The 17,559-nt window shown below is 31.6% G+C and overlaps 2 protein-coding genes across 4 annotated transcripts; one reads left to right on the top strand and one right to left on the bottom strand.

Annotated features, from left to right (window-relative positions):
• The first annotated feature begins 2,868 nt into the window (after nt 1-2,868).
• On the top strand, nt 2,869-5,732 carry LOC102624109 (F-box/kelch-repeat protein At5g60570). 2 transcript variants are annotated; one of them, XM_025094278.2, is made up of 2 exons: nt 2,869-3,203; nt 4,084-5,732. In XM_025094278.2, exon 2 carries the CDS (start codon nt 4,147-4,149, stop codon nt 5,518-5,520), a length of 1,374 nt encoding a protein of 457 aa, XP_024950046.1. In that variant the 5' UTR covers nt 2,869-3,203; nt 4,084-4,146; the 3' UTR covers nt 5,521-5,732. The 2 variants fall into 2 exon arrangements, with proteins under 2 accessions (XP_024950046.1, XP_006494939.1); XM_006494876.4 differs by having other exon boundaries at nt 2,873-3,203; nt 4,121-5,732.
• Nucleotides 5,733-6,493: 761 nt separating this feature from the next.
• LOC102624398 (GPCR-type G protein COLD1) lies at nt 6,494-12,359 on the bottom strand. Of its 2 annotated transcripts, XM_006494877.4 has the most exons (14): nt 11,935-12,358; nt 11,529-11,629; nt 11,233-11,340; nt 11,000-11,120; nt 10,564-10,693; nt 10,098-10,176; nt 9,909-9,997; nt 9,681-9,773; nt 8,678-8,704; nt 8,468-8,554; nt 8,024-8,095; nt 7,466-7,596; nt 6,924-7,088; nt 6,494-6,689 (listed from the first exon to the last, which is right to left on the bottom strand). In XM_006494877.4, exons 1-13 carry the CDS (start codon nt 12,147-12,149, stop codon nt 6,935-6,937), a joined length of 1,407 nt encoding a protein of 468 aa, XP_006494940.1. In that variant the 5' UTR covers nt 12,150-12,358; the 3' UTR covers nt 6,494-6,689; nt 6,924-6,934. The 2 variants fall into 2 exon arrangements, with proteins under 2 accessions (XP_006494940.1, XP_052295662.1); XM_052439702.1 differs by lacking the exon at nt 6,494-6,689 and having other exon boundaries at nt 6,761-7,088; nt 11,935-12,359.
• Between the last annotated feature and the right edge of the window lie 5,200 nt (nt 12,360-17,559).

Below are 17,559 nucleotides of genomic sequence, written 5' to 3'. Positions count from 1 at the left end.
ATTAACCTATTGTAAGGGGAACACATATCTTGCAATTTTCATGAGACTTGTTCCTAATTTAGAAGAATATTCTCGAGCCATAAATATTTGTATAAATAATTTATTTAAACTTATACAACATATCGCGATCGATTGAAAATATAAATAATAAAAATAAATCATGCAGTTTTTAATTTTTTTAATTTAAGGCTTTGTAAAAATACAAAAAAATATTTGTGATGTTGTGAAACACATTGAATTGGAGAAAATCTAAATTTTATAACGATAAATGTTTTAAAATAATTTGATTATGACATTTAAATTTTATCACGCAATCAAATTGCATCACGCAATTCCTTTTCTAGTTTTTTTTTTTATTGATTATTAGTCATTGTTGGATTTCTATTCAAAGAAATACAATTATACAAATGAATAAAACAACAAACAACATTTAAGTAAATGCTTTGCTAAGTTATAGTTATTGTCACTTATGGCATAGCAGCCTAATACAGGTAAATATGGTGGGGTCATCTGAAAGTTACTGCAATCGTAACTTAGCATGAGCCGAAGGGAGCCAAGAGTTAGAATCGGAGCTATCCGCTGGCCACCCTGTAACTGATCGAAGCAACCTCCGCACAAACTATAACGAAGCGATAGTAACAATATCATTAAGGTTTTGATTTAATGGGGGCCTAAATGAAGAAATTACAAAGTTAAGGAGGCCAAAATCGAACCTGTGCAAATTACAAGGGGCAAAAAAAAAACATTTCGAATAAATGAGCTAAAATATTAATTTGCGGCGTCTTAAGATTTTTTTTTTCCAACGTGGAGGCCCACCAAACGTAGGTCTTGTTGGACTTATTATTATTATTTTTATGACCTAAAAGCATGCCATTAAATATTATTTTTGTGAACTGAAGTTTATTTATTTATTAATTATTTTGTGCAAATAATTAAAGTATTCGATTTTGTATTTGGCATAAGAGTCAATTCTGAAACATATATAAATCACAAGTTATTTATAAATAAAATATAGTTTACGTTCATCAATAAAACCAGCATTTCATTATATAAGATGTTCTACCTCTATAGTATATATATACATACATATATATATCGAAACTATTGTGAAACAGTTTAACAAATGTTATTAATCATAGTTCGCAAAAATCTTAACAAGCTATCTATCAATCTTATTTCTTAGCAAGTAATGAGTTTACATTCATGAATTTTATATATATATACATACATACATACATACATACATAAATATATATATATATATATATATATATATATATATATATATATATATATATTGAATACTGATTACACATCATATTACTGTATTGTACAGATATTTACAATTGTTATGACAGCAGATCATTATACTAATATTTATAATTAGATATATAACAGGGACTTACATTATTATATTAAATTCTATGAAAGTACATGCACAAACAAATAACCATCATAGACAATTAAGACAGGGGATATATCTGCTTCACTCACATTTCGCAAGGATAAAGATTTACAAATAATCTGCACACAATTATACTTAATTTAGGGAGGTTGAGTCCATAGAAACTCGAACCACTATCCTCATAGTCGTGCTTAATTTTGAGAGTAGTGGTTCACCACTTGGCCAAAGGCCATGTGGCCATGAATTATATATTTGAGTTATCATAGAGTGAGATCAATATAAACGATCCAAAAACTTTAATGCTTTGGAGCTATGATTTCATAGATTACATGAACATATTCTTACAAGATGAATTCTAAATAAAGATTGTTTACTAAATTGTTAGTATTACTTGATCATTTATATATGCGGCAGTAGTTCATTAAATTGTTTGCCAAATCAAAATATCTATACAAATAAATATTTGTAGGGAAAAAAACACTTTTTATCCCTAGGGTTTAATGCAATAGCTCATTTAATCCATACTTTTCAAACAATAGTCTAAAATATCCTTTCGTTAACTCACCATTAGTGTAAAGTCGTTACCTAGTAATTCATTGATAGCAAAATATGATTTTTCATTAAAGTGATACAAACTATATTAAAATAATTTTTTTACACAATTAAATAACATTATAAAGTATGCAAAATTCATTAATTTTTTCTTAAATGAAATCAACGATGATATAGTTTGATATAGCCATTGAATAATTACTATAAGGAACAAATTGTAATTTACACAATATCTTTAAATTATTGGAAGAAAAACTCAAAAATACCACTAGTTTTTATGTGCATGTATGTGCTGAATATCTTCTTTATCTTCAACTCAATTCAAGTCATTTTACAATGCACTTAGAGAGTATACTTATATGAATAAGAAAATTGTGATATTTTTGGTACTTAGATTTAGGGTTTATAGGGATTTCATGCCGTCAAAATAGAAAGAAGTAAAAAAAAAAGAAGTGAAAAATAATTGCTTGAAATAGAAGTTTTTCATTTTTTCCGTATTTTCTATTTAGTGGGTTTGGATAAAATTATTTTTATTTATATGTCAACTTTTATTTATTTTTTTGATTTTCTCTTTGATGGAAAATCAATTTTTACCCTTAATGAATTACTAGCAAATGATATTCAACTAACGGTGAGTTCACGGAAGGATATTTTGAACTATTATTTAAAAAATAAAAATAAAATAAACTATTACATAAAATTATAAGAATGAAAAGGGTTTTTTCTCAATATTTGTAGGTACTGCTTCTAGTTAGAGCTTTAGTTACATATAACAAAGGCACCCTTCTGTATTCTGGAGAAAGAAAAAGATAAACAAGCATGCAAAAGCGAAAAGCACGTGGCGTTCACGAGGAGTCACACGAAACTAGCAGCTAAAGCCTCGAAAGGAATGCTAATCTTTAGACTTAGAAGGAGGAAGAAAGAAACTGACTTTAGCCAAACAGAGAGAAAAAAAAAAAACAATTAAAAATACATATAACGGTGTATAAATAAATAAATAAATAAATAAATTACTGTATCAAATTTAATGGCTACAGAACGCACAAAAACATAACAAAAGAATTATTATTTTTTTTTATAACCAAATAAAAAAAGAAAGAAGGAAAATGCAAAGACAGTGAACAAAAAAAATGTCCTTTTTATGATCTGAGGTGAAAGGAGTACGCTATCTCTCTCTTTCCCGATCTGCATGTGATCTGATTCATTCTCTAGAAATCGACGGCCGTGATTGATTTGAGATTTTGAGGTACTGTCTGTCTTTTGTTGTCATTGTCTGAAAATCACGCCATGATTTTAGGTCTTATTATTAGGTTTGATTTGTTCGTTGAATAAAAAATTATATTAATAATTCATTGGTTGACAAAAGTTTCGTTTTTTCAGCTGAAGAATTAATTTGTTTTCTTCTTCTTCTGTTTTTTTCTTTTGTTGTGGGTGGTTTGGGGGGGGGGGGGGGTAGGGGGTTAATTTGGAGCTGCCAATGCTTTACAAATTTTCGTATGAGAGTGTAATGAACAAACAGAAATAGCTTTACTAATTTTGAAGTGTGAAACTGAGAACTGAAAGGTCCATGATTTGGCTTGTTGCAATGAACAATTACTTGAATTTTTAATTGTCTTCGGTGAATGTCTTGAAATTCAAGTAAAGGCGTAAAATGCTTACATTACATGTTACTTTTTACTGCTTATTTTTTGAATTTTAGGGGAAATTTAGTCAGCTTTCAGAATTTCAGCTGGGGTTTCTGATTAATTAAGCTGTATCTCTGTCAAAACATCATGAGTGGTAAATTGAATCTACTGTTAAAAATTATTTTGTTGTGTTTCAATATTGTTTCAAAGACTTGAAGTCAAAAGTAGGATACAGATGTAACTGTCGTGAGGCTTAATTTTGAAAGCACAGCTAAAGTTTTTGGTAAACACTCGCTTTCACAGTTCCACTTGCCAGCTAATTCTTACTAACCGCCCAATCACTTGTATGTGATTGTAATAATTTCATCCCACAGCAGTTCTCGATTAAAAGCCACAGCACCTCTATCGCAAGTGTACCGTTACATTGTTCAAATTATTGTATCATTTTAAATTGCTTGTCAGCACTGTTTGTTCTACAGTCTCTAAATCACTTATTGACAGATTTTGTTTCTTTTATCCGCTGTCTATCATCAAATAGTGTCTGGACTGCACTTCTCATTCAAAATGGTGTTCAGAGATTCCTTAGAAGAGCCCAGGATCGGAGGGGTAGGGGATTGTGAATCATCTGTCATGTTTGATTTCCAAAACCATGTCATTACAGATGTTTCCAAACACTTTGGTCAAGACTTGAAATTCGTAAAGGAAAAATTGCAGATGTTGGTTCATATTCTCTCCACTAGGAGAAACAGCTTAAAAGATGGTATTGAAGATTTGATAAGCAAAGAGATGCTTATATCTAATTTAGACCGTGCAGGATTGAAGAACAAATGCCCTGTGGTCATCACAAAAAATGGAGACAAACATAATTGTCAAGCATCAGATGACAGTTTCTTACCAGGTCTTCATGATGATGCAACATTAGATATCCTGGCCTGGAGTAGTAGGTCAGATTATCCAACGCTATCTTGTTTGAACAGAAAATTTAAATCTTTAATCGCCAGTGGATATTTATATAAGCTGAGGCGTCAGCTTGGAATGGTTGAACACTGGGTTTATTTGGCCTGTATTTTAATGCCTTGGGAAGCCTTCGATCCCCTAAGACAGAGGTGGATGAGATTACCTAGGATGCAATGCGATGAATGTTTTACTTCTGCTGACAAGGAGTCTCTAGCGGTTGGGACTCAGCTGCTTGTTTTTGGTCGTGAGCTGTCAGGCTTTGCAATTTGGATGTATAGCCTGATCGCAAATTGCTGGTCTAAATGCCCTCAGATGAACTTGCCTCGTTGTTTGTTTGGCTCAAGCAGCCTTGGGGAAGTTGCTATTGTTGCTGGGGGAACTGACAAGAATGGCTGTATTTTAAAATCTGCTGAGCTTTATAACTCTGAACTGGGTACTTGGGAAACCTTGCCCGATATGAACTTGCCGCGCAAGCTATGTTCAGGTTTCTTCATGGATGGTAAATTTTATATCATTGGGGGCATGTCAAGCCCCACCGACCCTTTAACCTGTGGTGAAGAGTATAACCTTGAGACAAGGACATGGAAGAGAATAGAGAACATGTACCCTTCCAATGTAGGTACGCAATCTAATCCTGCAATGAGCTCACCTCCTCTGGTTGCTGTTGTAAATAATCAGCTTTATTCTGCTGATCAAGCGACAAATGTAGTTAAGAAATATAATAAGACTAATAACTCATGGACTGTTGTGAAGAGGTTGCCAGTGAGGGCTAACTCTTTTAATGGATGGGGATTAGCATTTAAAGCATGTGGTAACTCTTTACTGGTAATCGGAGGGCATAGAGAGCTTCAAGGTGAAATAATTGTTCTGCACTCATGGGATCCAACAGATGGAAACAGCGGAGAAGCACAATGGAATGAACTTGCAGTCAGGGAGCGAGCAGGCGCTTTTGTATACAACTGTGCGGTAATGGGTTGTTAATGATTTGGCTTGTTTGTCTTTGGTGCAAACCATCCACCAGTGGGGCAAATAAAATGCTTCATTGATTTGGAGGCAACATTAATTTTCCTGTTATCATTTATGTGAAAGTTTATATGTTAGCGTGTAACAATTCTGTTTCCAAATTTTGTTGTGCTTATTTGTCTCTAGGGCTTTTAGAAGATCACAACTGATCTACTATTTCTCGGCCCCAATACTTGGTTTGGATGTTCTCTCATGTCCTGCTGTGCACTATCTGATACATGTGAAAGAATAATATGCGTAGAGTCCTCAGAAGCTACTGCTTTCTTACTGATACCCAAGACAAACAAATGATCCTAGGGCTCCTACAATAGAAATAATACAATTTAACAAGTAGGTCTAAGAACCTGGAAAGCCTATTAATAGGAGATGAGATTGTGCCCCTATTTATCTGCAGACATATTTTAATGATATGCTGTGTTTTATCATTGTAAGTTTGCCTGGTCCAGCATGTGGTACTAGAAGAAGAAACATGCTGTAGCTTGAAATTGAGTATTTGGCATTGTGTCATCTTCCTTCCTCCCAATTTCTCCATTACCTGGTGATTTGTTGCGAGGATAGCATGAATGCTCAGAGAATTTTGTTAGGAACACGAAGTTATGTTTACTTTGCGATTGAGGATGATTGTTGATGGTCTTCTTACTGTGTATAACTCATTCTCAGTTGATTTGGCTTCGGGTGAAGGTAAATTGTGTGCATTGCTGTGGGAAACAAATATCAATGGGAATAAAGGTAGAAACTGGAGTTAATTTGAAGTGCATGGACGGTTAAAACATGAATGTTAGAAGTAACAGTTCACTGATTTTTTTCGTTTTGCTTTCTCATGCGAGGTTGCTGTTGAAACACAATTACTGAAGACTTTTTGAAACAAAAGAAAAAAGGAACAAATGTAAGAAATAATTTCATAGCTCTATGACTACGATGTAGCACCTGGTCAAAGAATGGTAAATTTAATTAATCAATTAACAAAATCCAATCTTACAAGTGAGATATTTTGTTCAAAAAAATCTTGCACGTACAGCATTGACTAATTTTTTCTTCCATGTACAAGAACTGAGTTAACAATTTCTTGCCTGGAGGTATTTAATATCTTCTTTCAACAAACCGCTGTAATTTATGTAATTTGAAACCTGCAATTTGCAAGAAATATTCATTTTCATAGAAAAACAAGAAATAAATAATGCAAGCAGCAAACGAGTCATCCAATAATCTAACTATTATTGAGAATAGTTTGCAGAAACCTAATGTGCGATTAATGAGACATACTGCAGGTGAATTGTTGCAGAACAAGAAAGAATCCTATCAGTGGATGTCTAATTGTTGAGAACGACTCATAATTAATGAGTCACTAAACACATACTTACATATGAACACGTTAATCAATTGGGTGCTTATCAGCCTGGCGAGATGTATAATGTGCAGAAAGCAAGAGAAGAGAGAGGAAAGCACTGGCTACAAAGATTGCATCAAACCACCGATGGTAAAAGTCAAATTGAATTTCCCCACCCAATACCTCTGTTATGATAATCCTGCAAAGAATTACCAGCCATGAAACTCCAACAGGGTTCTAATACCATATGAACGTGGCAAAAAACAAATACATGGAGCTGCCGCACTATTCAATGCATATCAAAATATGTGCTGATTTCAGAATTCATAATGGCTCCAAGCTGTTCAGAAAGGCTTCAAAAAGTTATAAATCTTCTATCCATATTTTGAAGGAAAATTTCACATGAAAACTTGACCGGAAAAAAGGATTTGCGGCACAAAACTATGCAGTGCATAAAACATTAACACTTATTGTCACTTGATCACCATTTCAGTAAGTTGCTTCTTAATCACAAAAATGTACCTATTGTAATATCTGACATAAAATGCATAAATCATACGTCGACAATAAGCTTACCTGTATTCAATGGCAAGACTTTTTCTTATCAAAAGAATTGAAGAGACAAAATACATTCCCATAATTTCAGACAGGAAAAGTACAACATTGCTGGAAGATCCACTCCCTACTCTGGAGACTGCAAAGAAAAACTGCACACAGCCAAAAAAATTTGAAGTTAAGCTGTAGGGTAAGCGAAGCAATTAGGACAACTATTCCATCAAGCCTTTGCCACTTTCTTCCTAAGGAAATTTTATACTGATTATTAATCCACTGCCCTAGACATGCACCAACCCTGGACATTTTAAAATGCAAAGCCCATGCCAGAACTATCTGAAAAGAATGAGAAAACCACCAGTATGATTATCCATACAAAACGAAGAATTTAAGTTTAGATACTTGAGAGTTGTTAGAAGCTCCTAGTTCAATGACTATACAGAATGGTGATGCTCAATAGGGCATTTTTTCAAGGGTTTAGGCTCAAAATTAAGGACAATCACCAAGTTGATATATAATTCCTCCATAACATGCATAAGCAAAACGATTAACCACGAATAACTAAGGAAAGCGCAGGAATACCTTCATTACGTTCATTAAGAAACCCCGTACCGACATAACGATCAGCATCCCAATAAACAAAAGGGAGATATACTGCAGAACTATTATAAACAGCATTAGATAGATGATAGCAGTCAGCCCAAGCAACAGATTTATCAAAGCAGGTAACAATTTTAGCAGTTATGCACTTTATAGTCCATTTGATTTTTACATCCTACAAGGTCCATAGAAGTTCGGCACAAGTGAAATATAAAACCCAAAAGATTTCAGTACCTTTTGTGTTTCACAAACAAGATTATTCATAAGAAATATCAAAGATTTTAACAAGACAGGAAGTTGTTAAATTTTATTAAACACAGGAGAAACAATCGTTCACTTTTAAATCACCGAAAAAGGTGGAAAGTTAAAGGACCATAAATTATGAGATCTGTCATCAGATTGAGGTAGCCAGGATTGACAACTAACCTGTGATAATAATTGAGCATTGATTCCTATATCAAAGAACTGCAAGAATATGCTAATTGTCATTGTCACAGGATCAACTGAACCAGCCTGTAAAAGAAGAGAAGGTAAATGTGTTCAGAAGACAAAGCAAAGTGGTTCTGAAATTTGAAACCATATCAACAAAAAATAAGCATATCAATGAAAAGGATCATTAAGCAAGAGAGAAGTTACCTCCTTGAAAACAACACTCTGTAAAGACTGCACATAACAATTAGATTGATCAGAGACCTAAGTTTCAATTCATCAAAACTTAAATGCTGAATGAAAATCATTTAAACTAATGGTATCAAAAAAGATTTCTGAGCCATGAATTCCCAAAATTGTTCACAATATTCCAGAAAGTAACTTTTCCAAACACAGGGAGAAACCACGATCGAAAATTTTTTAGAATCTAATCCATTGCCTTAATGGTTAATTTGGAATTTAAAGCTCTAAATTCTATATCAGATTTCAGGATTTTTCTTTCTAATTTTTATTATTATTTTTTTAATGTCAGATTTCAGGATAAAATTGAATATTGTGAATAAAAAGCAAAAACATTTACGTCTAATCATGATCTTTTAACTTCCTGTCAAAATTGGATTCTCTAAGCACCCATAATTAAATTGGGAAGAGTTTAGCATGGATACAGAGGTTAAAATTGATGAGTATAAAATATTAGAGTGGCATAAAAGTCCATGAAATTTATATAATACTTCATGACTGAAACTATAAGAAATGACCACACAAGAACAAAAAATCTGTTGTTTACGGGCACTGAATTGGAGAGAGATCAACAGAAACAACAAAAGACAAGAAAGCTATTAGTTACGCAGACAGATGAAAACTAACAATTGAATAACCTATTCAATCTTAAAATCCATCATAATAAGGATTAAAGCAATAACAATGCACACTACTACAGATTTTGGATTTAGATTGTAAACATTTTCTAATCAGAATCAGGTTTAAAACCCTAGTCAAACTGGAAAGTCAGGTTTGTGGGATGAAATCCAAACCCCAACTTCAGTTCCCCAAACACAAGCAACCTGATTTTAATTTGAAATTTTTACGACAATATAATATAGAACCTTACCAGTAACTGGTTAATTAGTTGTACTACAAGCGAAACTTGAATAAACAAAACAAAAAATAATAATCTTTACACAATCCATCAAAAGAAACTCAGCCATACCTTGATCATTTTATAAACACAATAGATAGACAATGCGTAGCCAAGCAGATTCTGCATGTGGCCTCTCCAGGTACGAGAATAAGCAGCAGCCTCCTGCAAAATAAGAATAAGACCGAGTATATCACTAAGAATAAGATATCCATAGGGCAACATTTGAAAAGGGCATAGTAGCTCCAAAAATCCAATTAAGTAAATAGCAGGATTGAAAAAATATCTTAAAGAATGAACCTTAGCCTGGCGAAGCTCATAGATTTCCAGGAATAACTGCTTTGAGAGCTCCTCTAAAGCTTGTACCTCAGCTTCCATGATTTTAATATCTTAATAGACAAAAACCATATCAAAGGATATCATTTGAGGAAAGCAAAGGCTAAAATATAAAATAACATAATTGCAAAGAAACACGGGGAAAATAATGACCTTGCTCCTTTTGGTCGTCTTGAACAGATCGTACAACTGTGCCCACAATCCGCTTGAAAAAAGATCTAGCCTTTAGTTTCTGAAAAAGACAGCTTTTAATGAGCACCAAGGGAGATGAAAGCACAGTTAGTCCTAAAGATTTGCAAAGTATACAACAATTTGGGTTTGAAAACATCCAACAGTAAAGGAAAATGTGAAATGATTAAATTTGGAGGTGTTGGCTTTAAGAATAACCAGTTAACATATCAAGATATGGATTCCAAATACTAAGCAGTAAAGAGAAACAAGCTCAAAATGAGATCACAGAACCTTTGAATTTAAAACCTCAATGAATTACTTGCACAAACAAATCTCTCAAGTATAAAGAACCAGCTGCCTCTAAAAGCTTTCCCCATGACGGTTGAGGACTAAAGCAATATTAGTTTTGGAAACAACAGGATAATAAATATGGCAATACAAAGCAAACCTCTTCTGATCCTTGAATTCGATCCATCTCCATTTGACAAAGAATGATCTTCTTTTTCTTGGCAATACAAGTCTCAATCGATTGCATCAGCTGTCTTTCCAAGGCCTTGATTTCTGATTCATCAATCTCTCTATCGTAATAAGAAAGTAGGAAATCAGAAATCAAAACATGGCAAAGAAACTTAGGAGGTTTTTGGTATGTGATTTTGATAATGATTCTCCATAACCTAAGAATTGCAGTTTCTGGATATTCTTTGGATATAATCTCATGAAAAACACGGAAATACCAGTGTTTAGGATTATGTGGGTGCAGGGTCATGCGTATCAAGTGTAATGATGAAACAAGTTCAAAGAAGGTACCGACAATTATGGATCAAGCAAATTCTTATCCTATCAGTCATAAGTTTAAACATAATGAAACAGTATCATTCAATTACCTGATGAAAAGTGATAAATAACTGTATGGCAAATTTACAGCTCCAAAACCGGCTAGCACAGCCATTACAGTGACACCAATGACTCCAATTCTACTAACCAACTGAGGGATGGTGAAAAAACCTGCAAAACAAAATCATGAGAAGGTTAAATACACGATTTTTGAAATGCTTCAAAAGAAAATTACACGAGAAAAGACACATGTTATGCAAAAGAACAAACAGAAAAGCAAAACCTTTTTCAGGTGATGGCATAGGAAAGTGAATGCCCATGCGCCAGAAAGCATAAAGAAATGCCAGCAAGAACAGGATGGCTCCAAGTGCAGCCCGCTCCTTCCTTACACCTGAAATTACAGTCATATCTCAACAGGTAGACAAAAAAAGAAAGAGAAACAGTAGAGATGTTATAATGTGTTTGGCCCTAAAAATGAGGCCCGATGTGAAATCCAAAACAAAATAGTCAATCAAGAAAATGGAGCACAAGAGAGGGACAGCGATGGATTAACGAGACTTGATATAGACAACAACATACCGCTGTTACAAAGCATCAAGTAGCAGTGATAGTAAGGGAGCATGAAAACCAATAGCAATATCAAACAAAACAAGTCCACCTTCCAGTTCACCACTCTTGCCCTACATCCAGAGTTAACTAAAACCATATCAGACCAAATGCATTAAAGAAGGAACAAAAATGATCACGTATCCTGATTAAACGTGAAGGAGAATACACATATATTCCACATTTTTAATATCTTAAAAGCCACAGCTCGAATGTACCCGGACTCGACCTCACTCCCTCAACTCAAAGTAACCCCTAATATCTGCTACCGAATCAATAAATTCAAAATCTAATTTCTTCACGTTTCTCAGCTGCCAAACAGCAAATGATCTGAAGCTAAATAAAAAAGTCTCAAGTGAAAGGTGAAGAGGTTGCTTACTCTTTGGAGAGAATAGGGATGATTTCGAAGAGAACGAGCTGGAGAAGATTGCAAGAGAAAGCAAAAACGACACTGAAAATGATCTGAACCAACGCTCTCTTCTCTTCGTACTCTTTGTATAATCTTATGTTCAAGAACCAGAGACCTGCCCATCCCAATAGTATCAACGATCCAGTCACCACCGTTCCTTCGTAGATCGCAATTCCCCACCCCATTGATTTTCTTTTTCCTTTTTATTTATTTTCTTTTTAAGGTTCTTCAACAAAACAACAGTAACGAAACGTTTAGCTGTATCTCTACAGTGTCCCTCTCTATCTCTCTGCAGTGGCGTTGTCACGGTTTTGTTCGTGATCTCGGCAGTTGCTTTCATGAAACGTTTTTCTTTTCTTCTTCTTCTTCTCTCCTTTTTTTTTTTTTTTTTAAGTATAATTAATTCTTTTCTTCTACTTCTTCTTTCTTTTATTTCATTTTTTAATAAATTTGTTCTCCAATGAAGTCGAATAAATATTTTTCATGGGTTAATTTTGTCCTGCCCCCAACTGTTTCAACATTTTTCACCACGCATCCATATGTTTCGAAAATACTCACTCCACACCCAATTCCGTTAATTTGACCGTTATGTTTAACGGAGCTATTTGAAATTTAAGTAAATGTCCGAAATACCCCTTATCTTGAATTAGAGAAAAATAAAATGAGATAAAATGTTAATTTAATAATTAATGTTTACATTAAAAAATTTTATTTAAAGGTAATTAATAATAATTTCATCAATTAAATTATCAAATAAATTTAATTTATCACATCAAATAATATTTAGGATATGAATTTCCAAATTTACCCTTTGACCGTTAGAATAAACGGTCAAATTAACGGAATTGGGTGTGGAGTGAATATTTTCGAAACATATGGGTGCGTGGCAAAAAATGTTGAAACAGTTGGGTGCAGGACAAAATTAACCCATTTTTCATTTGGTCTGCTTTAAAATGTAGATAATGAAGATTTTCTTTTCCCCTAAATACATTTGAAATCATTTTCATTTAATTATTTTTTTCCGAATAATAATTTATATATTTAAAATTCAATGATACTACTTACCAATTTAATATTATAAATTTACAATAATTTAATGTTATTTACTAATGCAAAATAAATAAACTTATATTTATTTTATTTCAATAATCTAATAACTTAATACAAATTAGCAAACCATCCGTGGGTTGAGTGGTCAGTAATTTTTAGGTTTTATGTTTGCTCTTACAGTTTTACTTTATAATTTTTGTTTTCTTCCTTTTCTTCATGTGACATTTTTTAAGTGTAATATTGACAATAGGATAAGATTAAATTGTCCACTCCTACCTTTTTTCCTTTTTTCTTTTCTCTAACCTCAAGTATACAAAGTGTTAAAAGAATTACTTAATTAAGACATAATAATAATAATAATAATAATAATAATAATAATAATAAATAAATAAAAACTACTGCAACATCAACTACCCTTTCGAGTAAAAGTGCAAATGAAACTTGGGCCTCAAAATGCAAAAACCAAACAGTCCAACTTCTGAGACCATCTTACAGTGAGTTGGGCCAAACTTGAGATGGGTGAGAAACAGAGGGGACTTGCACGAAGTAACTGAAAAATAAAAAGAGTAAAGCTTTTGACACCCCTCAAAATTCCTCATAAATCTCTTTTTCAATTGAAATTATTTAAATAACTAAAAGTAAATTAATTCATTTCTTTTTGAATGAAAATTTAATTAAATAATTAAATTTATTATTTTTTTAACAAAATTTTTACACACCCATTTCATAATTTATATTTATATTTCAATTTCAATTAAAATATTTCTTTTAATAAAATTATAAGAGTTTAGAATTATGGAGATAGAAATTATCTAACAAAAAAAATAATTTAAAATTTTAAGATTTATATGTATTTTATAATAAAAGCTTAAAAAAACTACCGGTTTTTAGAGTGAAAATTTATGTGAAGATTGTTAATTTTAATATATGAATTTGTTTTTTACAAATTATACGGAGTTGTTATAAGAATTAATATTTTGATCCTCAATTTATCTCATCAGTCCCCACTTTCTAATTAGTTTCATTTATTTTGAAATATGCTCTTACTAAATATAAAAATTTAATTAAAAATAACTTTTTTTTCATTTCTCATCAGTGCTCTCTCTCTCTCTCTCTCTCGAACATTCATTCAAGTTATATAGTTTATACTTAATTCGTTCATGAAGATAGGCGTTATCCACCATTGTAGCTCTTAGTCTTCACCTAGACCTAGCCACATCAACACCTAGTGACCTTCAAACCAACCGCTGCAGTCACGGCCATTCACCGTTGCTATTGTCGCCGCTCCTCGCCGTCTTTTATTTGTAAATCAAAAGCTTTTTTCATGAGTGAAAACGACAGCTTCTGAATCAGAAGCCAATCATTATTACACAAAATGAAAATGGGTAATTTTTAAAAACCTCCCCTGAAGTTTGGGCTTGTTGCAAGTAGATGACGAGAATTTATTTATTTGTAAAAAACCCCCTACTGTCAGTTAACTTTAACATTGACCGTTAGTTGACTGTGCAAAGATAATATTACCCTTAACAATAGTTTGTAGACGGAAATAACTAAAAAAAAAATTAAAATTGTTGGCTATTTTACCCTCTTTAAATTATTGATATTTTCTTAAAGTTCCTACAAAAAAATAAAATTTAAAATTTAAAAAATCCTCTTTAAATTATTAATATTTTCTTAAAGTTCTTACAAAAAAGATAAAATTAAAAACTTGAAAATGAAATAGTTATAATCTTTACCTATGATATTATAAATCTTTGGAATTGATAAGGATAAAATTGTCAAAAAATAGGGTTTGTGCTTTTCGCGCCAACAATTTTAATTTTTTTTTTAGTTATTTCCGTCTACAAACTATTGTTAAGGGTAATATTGTCTTTGCACGGTCAACTAACGGTTAATGTTAAAATTAACTGACGGTAGGGGGTTTTTTACAAATAAACAAATTCTCGCCATCTACTTGCAACAAGCCCAAACCTCAGGGGAGGTTTTTAAAAATTACCCAAATGAAAATCAACCTCATCAAGTCTTAATTGTTTCTTCACCATTCCCCCCCCACCAATGGATAGCATCTAATGCAACAAAACCGTGATGGTGGATTGGTGACGTCCGGAAAAAAAATAATTTTTTTTATTTTTTAATTTTAATAAGGGTAGTTTTCGTTGTAAATATTTGTAGAGCTCTAATTATAATATATATATATATATATATACACCTTCATTATCCTTATAACACCCATTTCCCAATGTAATTACATCTAAAAATAGATATGAGTTATAACTTGAACTGTTGGCACTTCTCCAAAATTCTCTTAAATTTCCTCTCCTATTATAATTACATTTAGGGACGAAAACTCTACTATAAATCACGTATGTTTTCTTTCTCTCTCTCTCTTTTGCAATTTTTTTTTCTTAAGTTCTCTATATTTTTCTTTCTTCAATAATTGATTCAATCTATTGATTATTAACAAACTCCGGTTTGACAAATTAATTATATGATTTTTATTTTATATTCATATTAAAACCTTCTTAACAATAATCTCAAAGATATTCAATTTAATTCATTGATTTGTATTAAAAAGTTTATCATGCATAGAAATTGTGTGTGGAGGCTGAGGTAATAAGACTATAAAATAATTTTAGGAGCAAGAAGATAATAGAAAATTAAAATACATAAATTAATTGTGTTTCTTAAAAAGCAGGGTGTTTTTGGCATTAAATTTAGTATAATTGAATATGGGATTGATGCTTTTGGCATTAAATTTAGTATAATTGAATATGGGATTTTAATAAGATTTTGGAGGAGTGTTAATAGTCCAACTCGATAAATATATAATTCTAATTAAATATTTTTACTCTTTCTCTCTTCCCCCCCCCCCCTCAAAACCCACCATATATTATTGGTTTTCTTCACAAATCCTCTCTCTTTAAATATATCAACAAGTCATTATTTATTTTTCTGTTTATGAGTCTTCAATCTTCATCTATCTAATTGCTCTATTGAAATAATTTTTGTTTCTTTCATTATTTTTTTAGAAAATTAATTATCCTCATATTAAAATCTACTTTTAGACTAAAATATAAATATGTTTATTTTAAATTAACGATTAGCATTATAGGAGTTATTAGCCAGAAAATTTTGTTGTATGGAGGGTAGATAAACAAGACTGTAAGAGAAATTTATTTTGTTTTATGAGTGAGAAATCTTTAAAAGAAAAAGAACTAATAGTAGATAGGGCTTAAGAGCAAAGGGTATTTATGGTATTAAAAAACTTGAAGTCTAAATGAAAAGAAAAAGTAGGTGTCATGAGACATTAATGCTGCGTTTACTTTTTGGATTGGAGTGAGAATCCTTGGATTAGGAGTGTGGAGTGGGAGTGAGAGTAAGGTGTTTACTTAGACTAAATGAAAGTATGGATTGTCAATTAGAATCTTAATTATTTGTTTACTTTGTCTTGGATTGGGAGTAAATTGTTTTAAATTACAATTTTATCTTTATGTATAGAATTCTAATTTGTAATTAAAAAATTAATAAAAAATATATTTGGAAAATAAAATAAATATTTTATTATATTTATAAATTAATAATAATTACTAATATTCTTAATTATGTAAATCGTAATTTTTTATTAATTTAAATTTAAATTATGTGAATAAAAATTATTAATAATAGCAACACAAATGAAATATTATTATTGATAATATAGTACAAAATTAATATTTTTTTAGAATAAAATATTTATTATTATTAAATAATTAATTAATATTTTAATAATATTAATGTTTAATATTATTAATTTAAATATAATATTTATTTATTTTTATTTTATTAAATTTAATAAAATAAATATGATATAATTATTATTTTTAATAAATATGATATTATTTATTTTATTAAATATGATATTATTTATTTTATTAAATATTATTTATTTATTTATTTTTATAAGAATAAAATGGGAAGAGGGGGGAGTGGATTCCCACTCCCACCTCCCCCCATGGGAGTGGGAATCCCACTCCCCACTCCAAAATTGAGTGGGACTCACGGATTTCCACTCTCACTCCTCCCTTTTTTAAGGTAAGTAAACACTGGAGTGGGAGAAATCCACACTCCACACTCCCACTCCAGAAAATAAACACTACCTAAAAGGAGTGTTCGAGCTGGGCGGTGGGCGTTGGGCTGAACTTCAAAAGCATGAGAAAACCGCTGAGCCCTGCAAGCGAGACGAATTTGCACTAATAGTAAAGCCCTTAGCCATAATTAAAATAAGTAGTCAATAAAGTAATAATTACGATTATTGACTCTGCCCCAACTTCATTACTTGCCAATAGGTCTACAAGAGAAGGGACATATGTATTGGGATTTTATTTATACATATGTATATTATAATTTAAAGTATATTTAATTTTACAATTTGTAATCTTTATTGAGAATAATTTAGATCAAATTTATTATAACAAGACCTATATTAGAGGAGATATCCATCCCTACACAATTAAATTAGGAGAAAAAATGAGTCTCAACAATTATTAGATTCAAATCCATGCTCTA

This window comes from Citrus sinensis, chromosome 4, assembly GCF_022201045.2.
Source record: "Citrus sinensis cultivar Valencia sweet orange chromosome 4, DVS_A1.0, whole genome shotgun sequence".
NCBI lineage: Eukaryota > Viridiplantae > Streptophyta > Magnoliopsida > Sapindales > Rutaceae > Citrus > Citrus sinensis.
This window is presented reverse-complemented; position numbering and strand designations above follow the sequence as displayed.